This window comes from Gorilla gorilla, chromosome 21 (assembly GCF_029281585.2).
Source record: "Gorilla gorilla gorilla isolate KB3781 chromosome 21, NHGRI_mGorGor1-v2.1_pri, whole genome shotgun sequence".
Lineage (NCBI taxonomy): Eukaryota > Metazoa > Chordata > Mammalia > Primates > Hominidae > Gorilla > Gorilla gorilla.
Window position 1 is genome coordinate 71,478,876 of NC_073245.2, and position 15,865 is coordinate 71,494,740.

At 44.0% G+C, this 15,865-nt stretch overlaps 1 protein-coding gene across 1 annotated transcript in view; it reads left to right on the forward strand.

The window, feature by feature from the left end:
* Positions 1-15,865, forward strand: part of ZNF831 (zinc finger protein 831) — a 68,714-nt gene that overhangs the window by 5,750 nt on the left and 47,099 nt on the right. Inside the window, exon 3 of the mRNA XM_031004937.3 lies at positions 10,146-10,297. Within this exon, the coding sequence (XP_030860797.3) occupies positions 10,146-10,297 (152 nt within the window). The remainder of the gene's footprint in view (positions 1-10,145; positions 10,298-15,865) is intronic.

The following is a 15,865-nucleotide window of genomic DNA, read 5'->3' on the forward strand; positions in this document are numbered from 1 at the left end:
AGTTGTCAACCTGTCAACATTCTCCCCCTAGACTGTCAGTCCTTTTTTTTCTTTTTTTGAGACGGAGTCTCACTCTGTTGCCCAGGCTGGAGTGCAGTGGCGTGATCTCGGCTCACTGTAACCTCTGCCTCGGGGGTTCAAGCGATTTGCCTGCTCAGCCTCCTGAGTAGCTGGGATTACAGGCATGGGCCACCACGCCCAGCTATTTTTTTTTTTTTTTTTTTTGTATTTTTAGTAGAGACGGGGTTTTGCCATGTTGCCCAGGCTGGTCTCAAACTCCTGGCCTCAAGCGATCCTCTCGTCTTGGCCTCCCGAAGTGCTGGGATTATAGGCGGTGAGCCACTGCACTGTCAGTAATTTATCCAAAGCCTGGATATTCTTCAAGGGGCGATCCAAATTCCTAACTCTCCCCTGTAGCTGCTCAGACCCTCAGTGGCTAGAGATGACCTCTTCTCTTTTGGTTCCCCCTCCTGCCCTGCCTCTATCGATGGTCTGCCGGGACCATGTGTCCAGAGCTAACATTATGGGGCACTTGCTGTGTGCCAGGCTTTCCCTAATCGCTTTCTGGCATGCATTGTTTCAGGAGATCCCACAAGGTACTGCCCACGATGTGGATGGTATTATTAGCCCCATTTTTCTCATGAGGAAATGGAGACACAGAGAGCTTAGATAACCTCCCCAAGGACCCAGAGTTGAACCAGCCAGTCTCCTTCCATAGCCTGTGTGCCAGCTAGTCGCTTGTCTTGGTGCACCCCAGCCTGTCCTGGGCACGCTAGAGGCCTGGCATTTTCTAGATTTTTCTTGCAATGCTTGAGATTTTGCATTTCTGACACACCCAGGTGATGGTGCTTGCGTGGCCCCCGGAGCAGGCTTGGGGGAGTGGGGCTTTCCTTTCCAGCGTCCCTCCTTTCTCATGGATCACTCAGGGTCCTGAGACAGAAGCCTGACTCAAGGTAGTCTGAACAAAACAAGGCCTCCCTGCCTGTGTAATGGGGCCTCCAAGCCTCATCATCAGCCCTGGCCCAAACTTGGTGGTGTGGGAAGGACAGTCTTCCAAAGGAAAATTTGAGTGCTGCTCTTGGAGGAAAGGGGAATGCATGCCATCCAGACGGAGGAGCTGCATGCGGGGCTCTGGGAAACAAGGGACATCGGCTAGTGGTTGTGGTCCTCCTCAGTATCTCACCAATAAGGAGGAAGTGCTCAGTTACATCTGACTGACAGTTGATGAGCCTGAAGCCTCCAGGCATCATTGGAAAGATGTGGGGAGAGGGAAGAGGATGGGTTGCCTCATTAACAGCTCCCACTTTCCCAAGACTTCAGCTTGACTAATTCGAAAATATTTACCATGTACCTGCTGTGTGCCTGGTGCCCACACCTGGAGGTGGCCGAGGAAACTTTCTTAATCCAGGGTGAGGGTCCCAGACTGGAGCCCAGGAGGCTTGGAGATATCACTCCAGGACACCTTGCAAACCCACTAGCAGCTCTTGGGCCAAACACAGTGCATGTAAGACCCTTATTAGGCCAGTGCTCTAAAACTTTTGGCACTTAGCAGCCACATAATTAGATGTAAAGATTTCTCATAAAAATCTGGATTTCTAACTTTTCTTGAAATATGGGAAGCTCTGAAGACACTGGGCCTGCCTCCTTACATGGCAACAGCCAGATGGAGATGAGCAGTGGCCACCCCTTGTGGGTAAGAGCTGTGTTCCCTGCTGCGCTCTCTAGCTCACCTCTCCCTAATGTCTTACCCTCGGCCAGCCTCTCTCAGTTATGCTCTCTGCCTGGCCCCCATAGCATTTGAGTTTGCAAATTTTGGCCTTACTAGCTGGCCTTGTGGAACTAGACGGCCTCTCCACTCAACAAATCACAACAAGAGCCCATGGATGGGCACAGGACGGGGCAGGGGCATTGCAGAACAGGGAGGAGTCTGAACAAGGACTTAGAGCTCTAACCAAGAGCTCCTGCCTGGGTCAAATGAGGAGGGAGCTGTTGAGCTTTTTATATGCACAAACATTTATTGGTTGATTATGATTTGTTTATCAGTGATCCTTTTGTTGGCTCATGACTGTCTTTTGAGTTAATTCCAGCTTCAAGGCCTTTGCACCTGCTAGTCCCTCTACCTCCACCTGCACACTCCTCCTCTTGCTCCTCACATGGCTGGCTCCCCTGTCTCAGAAAAAGCATCAGCACCATGAAGGCATGGATATCTAGGCATGGACATCTTTGAGGGGAGGTATTACTCTGCCTACCACACTGTTTATCCAACCACCCACACACATATGTTTGTAGATATTTATCTGTCCATCTGCCCACCCACCCACCCACCCATCCACTTACATATCTATCTATCTATCTATCTATCTATCTATCTATCTATCTATCTATCTATCTATCTATCTATCACGTACCCCTTGTGTTCTCTCCTCAAGAAGGAAGCGTACTTCTTGATTCATTTTCCGACTTTCATTTCAGTTGTCTTAATGTTCTACAGAAAATGAAATACTGTAGCAGAGATTGCTCAATAGTCCTTAGCTCACAGAGAATGATACAGTTCTCTTCTAAGTAAAATATTACCTTAAATGTTATATAACAATATATAGAAAAGAAAAATTTAAAAGATTATTATGTTGTTTTATGTATTTGGCACAAATCATATCAATCTGTGTTTTCATACTTTGCAAATCACCAATAATATATAATATTGCTTGGTGTCTTTAAAGTACATATAAAAGTATCATAGTTATTTATCATTTATCATTCGTCAGCTTGATTTTTAAGGTCAACATTGTGTTTTTGAAGATCTCATCATGTCAGGACATACTGATCAAATTCATTCATTCTGATTGCTGTAGAGTGTCTCATCCATGAGTGAGAGTTTGCCCTTCATTCATATGCTTCCTAATATTTGTTGTTATCAGATTTTTAAAGTGATGAATATAATTTATAGGATTCTATATATATCCTAGATTTGTATGTATTATTTGCCTGTTATATATACTGCGAATATGTTTCCAAGTCTATTACTTGTCTTTTTAAGCCCCTTTATTTATATGTACCCACATAATTGCCCATCTCTTGTCTTTTCATTTGTTTCTGCATGTCAGATCTTCCTTCTGGGATTATTTACCTCTACCTAAATCATATTCTTTAGAATTTCCTTTATTAGAGAAGAAAATTCTCTTAGTTTTTATTACTCTGTAAATATATTTATTTCATCATTGTTGTTGAAAAATAGTTTGCTGGGTACACAATTCTAGGTTGACTGTTATTTTCTCAGCACATCAAAGCTATCATTGCACTATCCATCAGCTTCCATTTTGTGGTAAAGAAGCCAGCTGTTAGACTACTCATCTGTCTTTTGAAAGTCTTTTATCTCTGGCTACCTTTAAGATCTTCTTTTATCCTTTGGTGTTCCATAGTTTTACTTTGATGTATATAGATGTATGTTGCTTTTTATTTGTTCCATTAGGAATCCACAGGGCTATTTTGATTTGTGGATTGGTGTCTCTCTGTAAAAAATTCTTAGCCATCATTCTTCAAATATTGCCTCTGTCCTGTTCCCTCTCCTTCCTTTCTGAAATACTGAAATAATATATATTAGTCCTTTTCTATCTTTCATGTCTCTTAATACTTTTAATAACCTTGTTTCTCTGTGCTATAATCTGGATACTTTGTTCAAATCTGTCTTTAAAATTTTACCAGTTTTTTAATCTACTATTTTTTGTAAAGCTTTATTAAAGTATAATTAAATTTTAATAAATTGCACATATTTAAAACATACAATTAAATAATTTTTGACATATATATATACCTGTGAAACAATATAACCAGGATCATGAACATATCTGTCAAGCCCAAAAGTTTCCTCCTATCCTTTTGTAATTCCTCCCTTCTGCCCGTCCTGAAGTCCTTCCATCCCCAGGTAACCGCTGATGTGCTTTCTGTCACATAGGAGAGTTTGCTTTTTCTAGAATTTTATAGAAACAGAATCATACAATATATGCTGTCTTTTTTTTTGCCTGGCTTTATTCACTCAGTATTACTATTTTGAGGTTCATCCACGTTGTGTTTATCAAGAACACATTCCTTTTTATTGCTAACTAGTATGCCATTGAGTGAGTATGTCACAATTTGTATACATGTTCACTTGTTTATAGACATTTGGTTTGTTTCAGTTTGGGGCTATTACAAATAAAATAACTGTAAATATTCATATGCAAACCTTTGTATGGACATATGCCTTAAATTATCTTGGGAAAATACCTAGAGGTGAAAAGCCTGGATCATATGGTAGATGTATTATTAACTTTTAAAGAAGCTGCCAAATTGTTTTCCAAAGTGGTTGTATTATTTTACGTCTGCACTATCAGAGTATGAGAGTTCCATTTCTCTACATTATTGCCAACACTTGGTATGGTAATTCTTTTTAGTTTTAGTCATTTGAATAGTTATGTAGTGGTATCTCTTTATAGTTTGAATTTGCATTTCCCTAACAAGTGATGATATTCAGCATCTTTTTTTGTGTGCTTATTTAGCATTTGTGTATCTTCTTTGGCGAAGTGTCTCTTCAAATCTTTTGCGCATCAAAAATGGGTTGTTTTCTTATTGAGTTTTAAGAATTTTTTTAATATACTCTGATTATAAGTTCCTTATCGGAGATGTGATTTGTAACTATTTTCTTTCAATCTATGGCTTATCTTTCTATTCTTTTAGTAGCATCTTTTAAAAAGCAACTGTCTTTCACTTTGATGATATTTAATTTACCTTTTTTTGTTATGTTTTTAGTGTCGTAGCTTAAAAAATTGTGTCTAAACAGCTTCAAAGCTTTTCTTCTAAATTTTTCTCTAAAGTTTTATATTTAGGTTTATAATTCATTTTCACTTAGTGTTTACATATGGTGTGATGTATGGATCGAAGTTCTTATTTTTGTATGTGGATATCTTATCTAGTTGTTCCAGCATCATTTGTTGATCTATTTGTCTATTTCAGTGCAAATACCACACTGACTTGATTACGCCGCTTGACTCTAAGACTTATTATAAAGCTAAAGTATTCCAAAGAGTGTGGTATTTGCGTCAAAATGGATACGTAGATCAATGGAGCAAAATAGAGAATACAGAAATAGACCACGCTGTGGTCAATTGATTTTTCATACAGGCTCAAAGGAAATTCAGCGGAAAAAGTATAGTCTTTTCAACAAATGGTTCCAGACCTGGGAAATTTCTCCATCAATAAGTTGAGGTGTCATCAGGCTTACCTCATCTGTTTCTCTTCTTTCATGGATCACTGCCTTTATTGCTCAGTGTCCAATACCCTGAACACTATTGTTTTGTATCTTTATTCAGTTTTTTACTTGGGATGGTAAATCTGGTTACTTTTGCAAAGTCTTGGTCAGAAGTCCCTGGCCTATTGCAGTGCCTCCTAGTTGATCTCCCCTGCTTTTATTGGTCTGCTAAAGTTTAAGTTCAATTGTTGATGTGAATTATATTTTATTTCCAAAAAGTTTTATTTAATTATTTTTTTAATTTGCTTGATCATTTTATAGTCTCTTGCACTTGACTCTTATTTTCAACATTTTTTTTTTTTTTAAAAAAAAAAACCACATCTAATGTTTTGCATCTGACAATGACAACATATGAAGTCTTGGCACATCTGACTCTGTTTTATATATTTTCTCTCACATATGTTAACTTATTTCCTTGTTTGTGTTAAAATTTTTGACTGTGAGTTGATATTTTTGGAACTTTGAGATGTGGGTTGAAGGTGGATTCCTCCAATAAATATTTGTTTTGCTTCCACTGGGTGCCTAGGGGTGCTCGTTTGTTTGTTGTTATGTTCCCCGGGCAGATGGTGGGGGTAGGGAGTATTTATTTCTAATTCACCCACATACTGAGAGTATGCCTTTCAGAGGTCTCTGCTTTATGCAGGAAAGGAGGCTGGGTCTTCCACGTGCCTCTCACTGAAGAACATTCTGGGCTTTGAGTCCTGTACCCTCAGCTGCACCAGAGCATGAAAATGGGAAGGTCATCCTCATCTGGTTTGGCAGATTCCTCAAAGTGAAAGCAATCTCACTTTTCCAGGGCGCAGCTCTCACTTGGTTTTTGCCTTTGAACTATTTCTTATCTTTTAATCAGAACATACATAAATTTAAATATAAGTTTAAAAAAGTTTTACATTTTACGCTGCATTTTTAATTGTTTTCAGTATAAGGATAAATTTGGTGGTAATCAGTCGGAGTACTGAGTCCACTGTGCTGTTGGAAATGGAGTTCTTATTTTTTAACCTTGATAATGATGGTTTTTTCATTAAGAATTCGTAAATTTTGATGTAGTCAAATGGGGCTGTCTTTTCCTTTATGGTTATTACTTTTTGGTATATCTAAGAAGTCTTTCTTTACTCTCAATTTCCTACTTTCAAAAATATGCAGATATGTTATCTTATGTTTTCTTCTTATATGAATTCATATATATAGAAGGATTTATTTTTATTTTTGTTTATAAAGACAACTATGGACCACGGGTTAAATATGGTTTTTAACTTATTTTAACCATGAGCAATGCATTATTTATATACATATATATTTGATCGACAGGGTCTCACTATGTTGCCCAGGCTGCAGGGCAGTGGCTATTCACAGGTGTGATCATAGCACACCACAGCCTCACACTCCTGGCCTCAGTGGTCTTCCTGCCTCAGCTTCTGGAGTAGCTGGGAGTACAGGCATGCACCACCATGCCTGGCTTTGTTTTTATATTTTTAAAAGCTTGTCCATATAAAAACAGAAGAAGAATATGTGGCACAGATTGTCTGTGGCATACAAAGTCTAAAATATTTATTAGCTGGACCTTTGTATAAAAATCAAGCAGACCCCTGCATTAATCCACTTTTGCCCACTTACATGTTAAATTTTAGCTTCCCGTTTATACTTGAAGTTTTTTTCAGGGCCTTTCATTCTGCTTTCATTCATCTCTATGTTTTTTGCCAACTGCAAATACCACACTGTAATGAAAATGGTTGTTTTCATTAACAAAACTACATGAGTTAAAGAAGAGAGATTAGAAAATGCAGGATCCACTTCCAGAGTGGAAATGGAAAAACGCAGAAAATTTATACTCAGAAGCCTAATTGCCCTGACATTAACTAGAGGCATAGAGATCCGGAGCACTCACCTCCTCGCCTTGCCCAAAGCAAGTGCGGGATCATGGAATTAGATTTTATTGATTAATTTATAACTGTGTACCGTGCTGTATGAAGCATGAAACATTCAGAGACTTGTTCCTAGGAAGCTTCCAACAAATGGAACAATGAATTGTGAAGCCCCAAGTGAATGGAAATGAGCGAGGAGAAGATTGCAGGTTGTATGGGAGAAGGGCACTCTATAAAACCCTAAAATATACATTAGTCATTGAAGGGGAGAGTGGAGAAGAAAAAAATCCTGGGATTTGAGAATGCAATTCTGTTAGCAGATAGTGTTTTTCCTTATGGAGCAGATGTTTATCTGTCTAAGCCATGTGTCTATTCACTTTAGTCATCACACAATTTACTTATTCAATGAGATAGCACTCTCAGTAATGAGAGCACAATCTCTGCAGTGAGGTAAAGACAAAGACCTACAGATGTGGCCCTGAGTCCACGTGGCCTCTGCTGCATGTGGCCCCCACCACACGTGGCTGAGACTCTTTGTCACGTCGGCCAGAGCCCCAGAGCTTTGACAGCAGTCCCAGGTCCTGCTTAGCAGGATACAGAAGCTCTGCCATCCACACCTCCACTGCTCTTCTCTTTGCTTTGTTCTTCTCTGTGGGGTCAAGAGAGGAAAGTGAGGGAAATAGCAGGTCAGATCTCATAGTTTCGCCCCAGAAAGGAGTGTGTGTGGAGTGGGCTGTGTACACCTGCAAGACCCACTCCTTGGGTCTACTGTCCTTCCCTGAGAGAGCCTGACAAAGGGGGCAAGGGGGTGACGAGTGTATCACCCTCACAGCCGGGTGCGGAGGTGCAGCCTGACGAAAGTGTCCTGGATGGGGCCCCAACAGCACTGGCCACACCTTGAGGGGACTTGCATGGCTGGTGATGGAGATGAGCTTGCAAAACCTTCCTAAGCCAGGATGCTGCTTCTCCAGGAGGGGCTGCACACAGAACGTTTTGGGAGAACCAGGAGAGAGAGAAACGTACCCTGCCCATGACTAAACTAAACAGTCCTTTGAAGACATTGCCAAGGTCCACTTGGGCTCTTCTCGAAGGCAAAAAGTTTGAAATTCCACCTTGATGAAGTGCGAATTCAGAGGCTGGGCCTTTCCTAGCTCTCTCCTTGTTATTTTGCTTGAGTAGAAAGCCCCCCGCTTGCTAATTTTCTGAAAGTAAAACCTCCCTGCAGTTCAAACTGTGCTGTTCTTAACACCTGCAGGTGTGTGGCAGCCACCCACTGACTTGCGCAAAGGTGACCCAGCAGCAGGTGGAAGAAGAATTCTCTCCATGTGCCACCCCTTCCTTCCTCCCTTTGTCTCTGCACTTTGAAATCTCTCTCCACCCAGGCCTTGCAGGATTTGGTTCAGGGGTTTGTCGCTCCCCACCCTGGCTCAGATAGCTCTTTCAGGAACCTGTGTTCTTGACAACTGCTTCAAAGAACAAACCAGCCACCACTGCCTCCCCCACCAAACTAACCTCCCCTCCCCCCCCCACCGGGGAATGACAGCTCCTGCCCCAGACAGGGGAGGCAATCATGCCCAGTTGAGGGGAGCTTCTCCCAAACACAGAGGCCGGAAAAGATGAACAAAATGTCACTTTCTCATTGTTGCTGCCAGGAAAAACCAGCGCCCAAGAGGATACTGCATTCTGCAGATCTTATTTAAAATTCTGTGAGCGGCCCTGGTGATTAGGGGACTGCGGCTGGATCTTGGCGGTGGCTCAGATAAATGAGAAAGGAAAATAGCCGGTTCTGAGGAGCACTGTGGAGTAGAAATATTGTAAACTGAGGCTTGTAAAGGGAAAGGATTACTTGTGGCTTGACCAGGCAGTTAGAAGCAGTGCCAAGATTTTCTAAAAGAGCTTAAGGCATATTGCAGGCCTGGCTCTTCGTCTCATTCTTTTGCCTATATAATGGGGGTGCTATACTAGGTTGATGGCCTGTTTGTGGTTGCACATTCCTATTAGTAAAATAATTTGTAGCCTGCACCTATTAAATGTGTATTTGTTCATTTACAAATTATACATATATTCTACTCTATGACATGAAACAATAGAAACAAGAAAGGACATGAAACAATAGAAATAAGAAAGACTAGATGAAAATAAATGTAAATAGAAGCTCTAGTATTTTTCTTTCTCTACTGTCATCATGCCTTCCCTCTGAGATGTGAATACTTCGTGTTGAAGACAAATAAATCAGATGATCTGGTAGGGCTCCTCCAGATGGAAGGTCTATGAAGAATATTGTCCAATATGGTGGTCACAAATAAGAAAGACTAGATGAAAATAAATATAAATAGAAGCTCTAGTGTTTTTCTTTCTCTACCCTCATCACATCCCTCTGAGATGTGAATACTTTGTTTTGAAGACAAATACATTTTATTTGAAGACAAATAAATCAGATGATCCAGTAGGGCTCCTCCAGATGGAAGGTCTACGAAGAATGCTGTCCAGTACGGTGGTCACTAGCCACACGTGGCTATTTAAATTCATTAAAGTGAAATACAATTTAAGACTCAGTTTCTCAGACACACTAACTACATTTCAAATGCACAGTAGCTACATGGGCCTAATGGCTACTGTATTTGTCAGTGCAGATTACAGAACATTTCCATCATTGAAGAATAAACTGTTGGACAGTCTGTGAAGCAAGTAGTCAAGACCACGTAGCTTAAAACCTAATTGCAGCAACTATCCTTGACTAAGCCCTTGCTATGACTAAGCATCCTGGGAAGCATTTTGTGACCACCTCATTTAGTTCCTACAACAACCTCTGAAGCTAGGCGCATTATCCTGGGGAGGTGGGGGATGAGGTATGGAGGGATCAGGAGTTGCTCAGAGCTGACCAGCTAGTTAGAGGTTGAGCCCCGTGTTCTCCTGGGCACCCCACAGTGACTTTCCAGATTTTTCCAGGCATGTGCTCTCCAGGCTGGTTACTGCAAGCATGCTTCTCTCTTCTACAGGTACAAAGGGAATTTCTTGCAGAGCTGTGTTCAGCTGAGAGCCAGTAGACTTCGCACACCAACCTGGGTGCGAAGAAGAAGCCGCCACCCTCCCGCACTTGAGGGACTGAAGCCATGCAGGACCCCTGGGCAGACCTCTTCAGAAATAGCAGGTAATGTTCTCTTTGGAGGTGCATCCAGACTGGGCACTCGAAGGCACCCGCCCAAGGCATAGACACTGGGGATTTGGGATGGGCAGGAGTCAGCCCCAAGTGCCACAGGGGTCAGGCCCAAAAGGGAGAGTAACAGAGGCATGACGTCTATGAGACAATCAAAGTGACCCTAAACTAGTGGGGAGGGCATGCGGTAGAAGACGGAGAATTCAATATTGAGAAGTCACTAATATCCTTGAGTACTGGCCACCTGTGCCAAGCTCTGAACCAGGTGCACGTTCCCTCCAGGACCCAGGAGAACATGAATCACAGCTCTTGGTGCCTCTACTTTCACTATTTCTAAAAAGCTCACTCAGTTCTCTCTGCAGGGTCATTGTAAAGCTAAAGTGGGTCTGTGGATGGGCTTGAGAGCCCATGTGAAATAGAAAGATGAGTAGTTACGTGAGGCTGCAGGGTACATTGCTTACATGTGAAGCGGTAAGAGGCACACTCTTCATCATGCTTGGAAATAAATAAAGGGCGAACTAAGTGGGGCTGCTTCCTGGAAAAATGGCTATTTTAAGCTGCAATCACTGGGCAACCGGGGCAAATGGCTCAACTTCTCTGGACCTCAATTTCCTCTTCCTTTCTCCCCTCTCCCCAGCATTAAGGAGCTCAGCCTTAGCCTTGCTTGATTGTTGATTGGGAAAAATGAATACCCTGTGGGAAAGGCTGCAGGGTCCCATCTGGCCAGCAGTGCCTGAATTACCATCCTTTTGTGGTTCATTGTTGTCTGTTTGGCTCAAGGGCTAACCCTGGGCTCTGTCTCATGCCTGAGGTCTTTGGCCCTGGGGGATCCTTTGCTGGGGCAACTCTGCCTCCACCTTTGTGTAGCTCCAGTGCCCCCTACAGGCAGATGGCACTTGAGTGCTCTCCCCACACCTCTGCTCCCCAACCGCCAAAGCCTTCCAGGGTAGGCAAGGACATGGAGTAGTCTTGTTTCCCAGAGAGAATTTAAATCCAGGCAAGAATTCATCTTACAGTTGGGGCCAGTTGTTGAAGAAGAAAGGTTGTTTTTGTTAAGGAAGGTCAAGGGTCAAGCCCCATGTGGGAGAGGCTGGGATGCAGGGCGTTGGGTAGGTGGAAATTCCATCAAGGAACTGGCTCTGAGCTCTCTTCCTCATCTGTGGCTCTCAACCTCACCTCCATCTCCCTCCTCTGTATCCAGCGAAATTGCCCATTGAGCTGTGCTTGATACTGCCACGCCCCATGGAGGGCATCTCAGGGCTAAATGCTGGTCTGTACCACCAGGACAAGAGGATGTCTCCCCCATGCAAAGGCCAGGGGACCATGCAACTCTCTGCTTTCTCATTGGGCCTTCCTGTGACAGGCACAGGTGCCATCGATGTCACCTCTGTGCTCTCCAGGTGCCCTGTGGATGCCCCTCCTCTCTCCTTAAGAGTTTTCCAATGTATAACCCACAGCTGGGAATCCAGGTCCAGCCCAGCACCCTCTGAAGTGCCAACTCAGGGTACCTGGGAATTGTGCACAGAATTGTGTGTGTGTGGGTGACTTCCAGAAGCATGGGAACTCCAAGTACGAAGTGAGTCTCGGGGGTCATGGTACTTGCTGGCTGACTCCTCGTTCCCTGTTCGCATGGACTCTTTCCTCACTTTTGCCCCCATCAGCTCCAGTTCTTGAATTTTCCTTTATGGGGTAGAGCTTGGATGGAACCCCTGCTGAGATGCTGGCAGAGAGCTGGTAGCCCCCGCTACCTGGGAGGTTCTGATGGTCACTGGTGGAATCCAACAGAATCAGCCAGAGCTCTGCCAGTTGCCCCCATGGAGGAGCTTACCACCAGCTCTCTTCCCAGCACCTTAAGGATAGCCAAATGGAGCTGCTCCTGGAACTCCCCATCAGCCTCCCTGCTTAGCTCCCCAGGCACTGGACTTGGCACTGTGACAGGGAGGGGAACTAAGGTGACCCCTGGTCTCGATAAATGTGGTACAGGACAAAGACAGACAGACTGACCCACTGTCCACCCCTTAGCTCAGATGCCACCGGGAACGACATTGGCAGATCTGTTTGCTTCCCCGGGACATCTCATATCTGTCTGTCTAGGATGTCGACGGTCTGTCAGTGTTGAGATTCAAGGTGCAGCAATGCCTTGCAGACTCCAGCACGGATGACCAAGTATCATCATATGCTCAGCATTATAAACACACGTGCATGACAGTTAGCACATGCGGAGTGCCCATGAGTGTGCATGTGGGTAATGAGTGTTTTCTTGTTGTTCAGCAGAGGACGAGGTCATCTCATTAGTGTTGGCGGAGGAACACAAAAAGGAGGCTCTTTCTGGAAAGATGGGGGTTCTTTTGGAAATCTGGATGTACGGAGAACAGGCAGAGGCTTTCTGGACTGGGGATTGAGTGGATAAAGTCTCAGGGTCAAGAAGAGGGAACATGGGGAGTTCAGATAGAGTGTAGGTGGGCTGGGCACATGCTGGGCCCCCAGAAGTTGTGGGACAGCCATTGATGACAGTGTCTCCACTTGGGTGTCACCTGTATTGGTTTCCTAGGGTTGCTGTAAGAAATTGCCACAAATGTGGTGGCTTTGAACAGTAAAACTGGATTCTCTCCCAGTTTTGGAGGCCAAGAGAGGCTGATGCTCCCTCTGGACTTTCTAGGGGTGATCCTTCCTGGCCTCTTTTGGCTTCTGGGGCCTCCAGCTATTTCCTTGGTTTGTTGCCTCATCTACGTCTTGTGGCCCTCTGCCTACATCTTCATGTGGACTTCTCCCTGTGTCACTGTGGATCATATCTTCTTCTGTCTTTCTCTTATAAAGACACTTGTCATTGGATTTAGGAGCCTCACTAAATGTGGGCTTATCTCATTTCAAGATCCTTAATTTGATTACTGCTTCTGAGACCCTTTTTCTAACTCAGGTCATACCCATCCACAGGTTCCATGGACTAGGACCTCAGGGCCACTATTCAACCATCCTTACAGGTTTTATCCTATCTGTGAACCAACAGAAGTGGCCTTAAAATGTGTTTGTAAACAAAAAAGGCAGGGACACACATGGACACTCAGTGCACAATAATGCACTGCACATCATCTGGGCTCTCATTGTTTGTAAATCATTTTTGCAGGAAAGTTCTATTATAAACCTAATACAATTAAAACAGAATTGCCCCAGCCACTGCCAGCAGGACATGCTCCACACTTGGGGGAACAGTTGTCCAAGTGACCACGGGTAGCCTCGATGCTGATAGCTATGGGGCCCACTGGCTTCCCTTCAGGAAGAAAGCCCAGTGGCCGGCGGGATGGGGCTCCGCGGAGCCGCCATGTGTGTGGATTGTGTGTGTTGGAGCTGAAATCCGTCTGTGGCCTGACTTGTCCAGCTCACACGCTGGCCCTGAGCATGAGGCTGTGTCAGCTGCAGCAGGGACACCTGCTCCTCTCTCCCCCTCCACAGGGGACACAGTTCCCAACGTGTTCCATGGAAGTTGGCACCCCTGCCTCATCTGCAGCTTATCCTGCATGCTCATGGTGACCCTGGGGGCCTCAGCATGAGCAGAGAGCCCAGAATGAAAAGCCCTTTCACCCCTTCTTCCCTTCAGCCTCAGGGAAGGGTCCTGCACACTCACCCCATGGACTAATGGAGGAGTCCCAGAGATCCTGAGCTCCCTCCATGTGGGGGAAATCCCACTTCCATAAACATCCTGTTTCAACATCAGCATTTCATTGCTTTCTTCACACCTAAATCCCAAGAGCAAACTGGGGGCACCAATGAATGGTGAATAAAACCAAATCCAAGGAGAAAAAAAAATTCAGAAACAAAACCTGAATATAGATCTAAGAAACAAGTGGCTTTCCATAGCTCAGATTCCTGCTGGGAACACAGCTCCACCACCCCATCCCCTTACACAGGTAATAAGGCCCCAGCAACAGCCTGGAATGGTGACAAATATCTATGCTTTCATGTTTGTTATTTGAGCATCCAGTTGAACCAGGGGCATAGGTCCCTGGCTCCCATTTTCAAAGGCCCTCCTCTCCAGCAATTAGGAAGGACATGGAGAATGTCCACTGCAGGGCAGCTGTGAGCTGCAGGATGTGGTAGAAGCCCTAGCCCAGAGAATATCAATCACCGCCTGCTCCTTATTGAAGTGTCAGAGAGGGAACCGGGAAGGCTAGTAGGGCAAACCAGCAAGCTGGGGTTGACAGATCATGATGGACACCATGGAGTTGGAGGGTGGAAGAATGCTTTAAAATAAATACCACTGGAAATCAAAGGGGCACAGGGGTTTTATTACCAGCACTTGCCAATACCAATATTTCACAGTAGAGTGACAGGCACTCTGAGGGCACTGGGTGTTTGAAGACAAAGCACTGTCACTTCAAAGGAACCCAGAGCTGAGCCTGGCGGTCCACCACTTATAAACAACTTTCTCGAGTCTCCTTTGACCTGGCGCGTCCTGGATGGAGAGATCAGAGCTGGGTCCTCGGTGAGGGAGCTGACCTTGTGTGTGTGTGTGTGTGTGTGTGTGTGTGTGTGCGCTCGTGAGTGTGCCTGTGTTTTTTTCTTTCTGAGGAGAGATGACCTGTTTTCCATGGCAGGACAATGATGGGGTAATCTGTTTTGGGTGACCCAAAGGGCTGTAACTTGGGGAAACTTGGTAGAATCCAACAAAGAAATTGAGAATGACCTTTGTGTAGGTGGAGGTGGGTGGGATTTCTCAATTTAAAGGCAGAGAAAAACTTTAGATACTAATCCTTATAGGCCAGCTAGAATCAGTAAAATATTCAGAAATAAGAAGTCATGAATACTTGTGTCCAGGGACTGAAATAAGATGTGATAACTGATAATTTTGTCTTCTTTATTTTTTGGAGACACTTCCTGTCAATAACTTGGGAGTATGATGGAGAGAGATTTTTTTAAAAAAACATTTTTAAAAAAGATGTTTAATTTCCCTCTCTCCTAAACTATTCCAAAAGCATGGTTCTAATCATTTGAATTAACAGATGGCTTGGCAGTGAAGTCATCTGTAAGCAGAAGGCCAGAGGAGTTATGAAGGATAAAGACCTACTGTGTAAGATTGTACATTGATTGGAGTCTGTGAGACTGCCCGGACAACTGAGTCTTTTTTCCCTAATCCTAAATCCGGTAGTCCATTCCATCCAAGTTTCCAGCTAGTGGGTGCAGGAAACTTGAAATTTCTTTTTAAATATCAACTAAGGTGTATTTCCCAGGCACCCCAGGCTGAGTGTGACTAAGAATGGACAGAAGTTTTGCCATTTTAAAGAACATCCGTCCTCATCCCATTTGCTTTAGGATCAGGGCTGAGGGGTGCACTTAATCTCCTAGACTAGGGCTGTCTCATTGAAGGGATTGGTAAGAAAGTTCTTAGATATCAAGTCATTGATGTACCAGGGAAAACAGGCATCTACCTTATAATCCAGATGTTCTTTATGGAGCACTCCAGTCATAAGGTTGGCTGGTTAGGTGGGAACATAAGAACTTTCCCTAATAGACTGACTGCTGGTAAATTTAGACCCCATTCAATTCTCTCTCTCCTTGCCTACCATC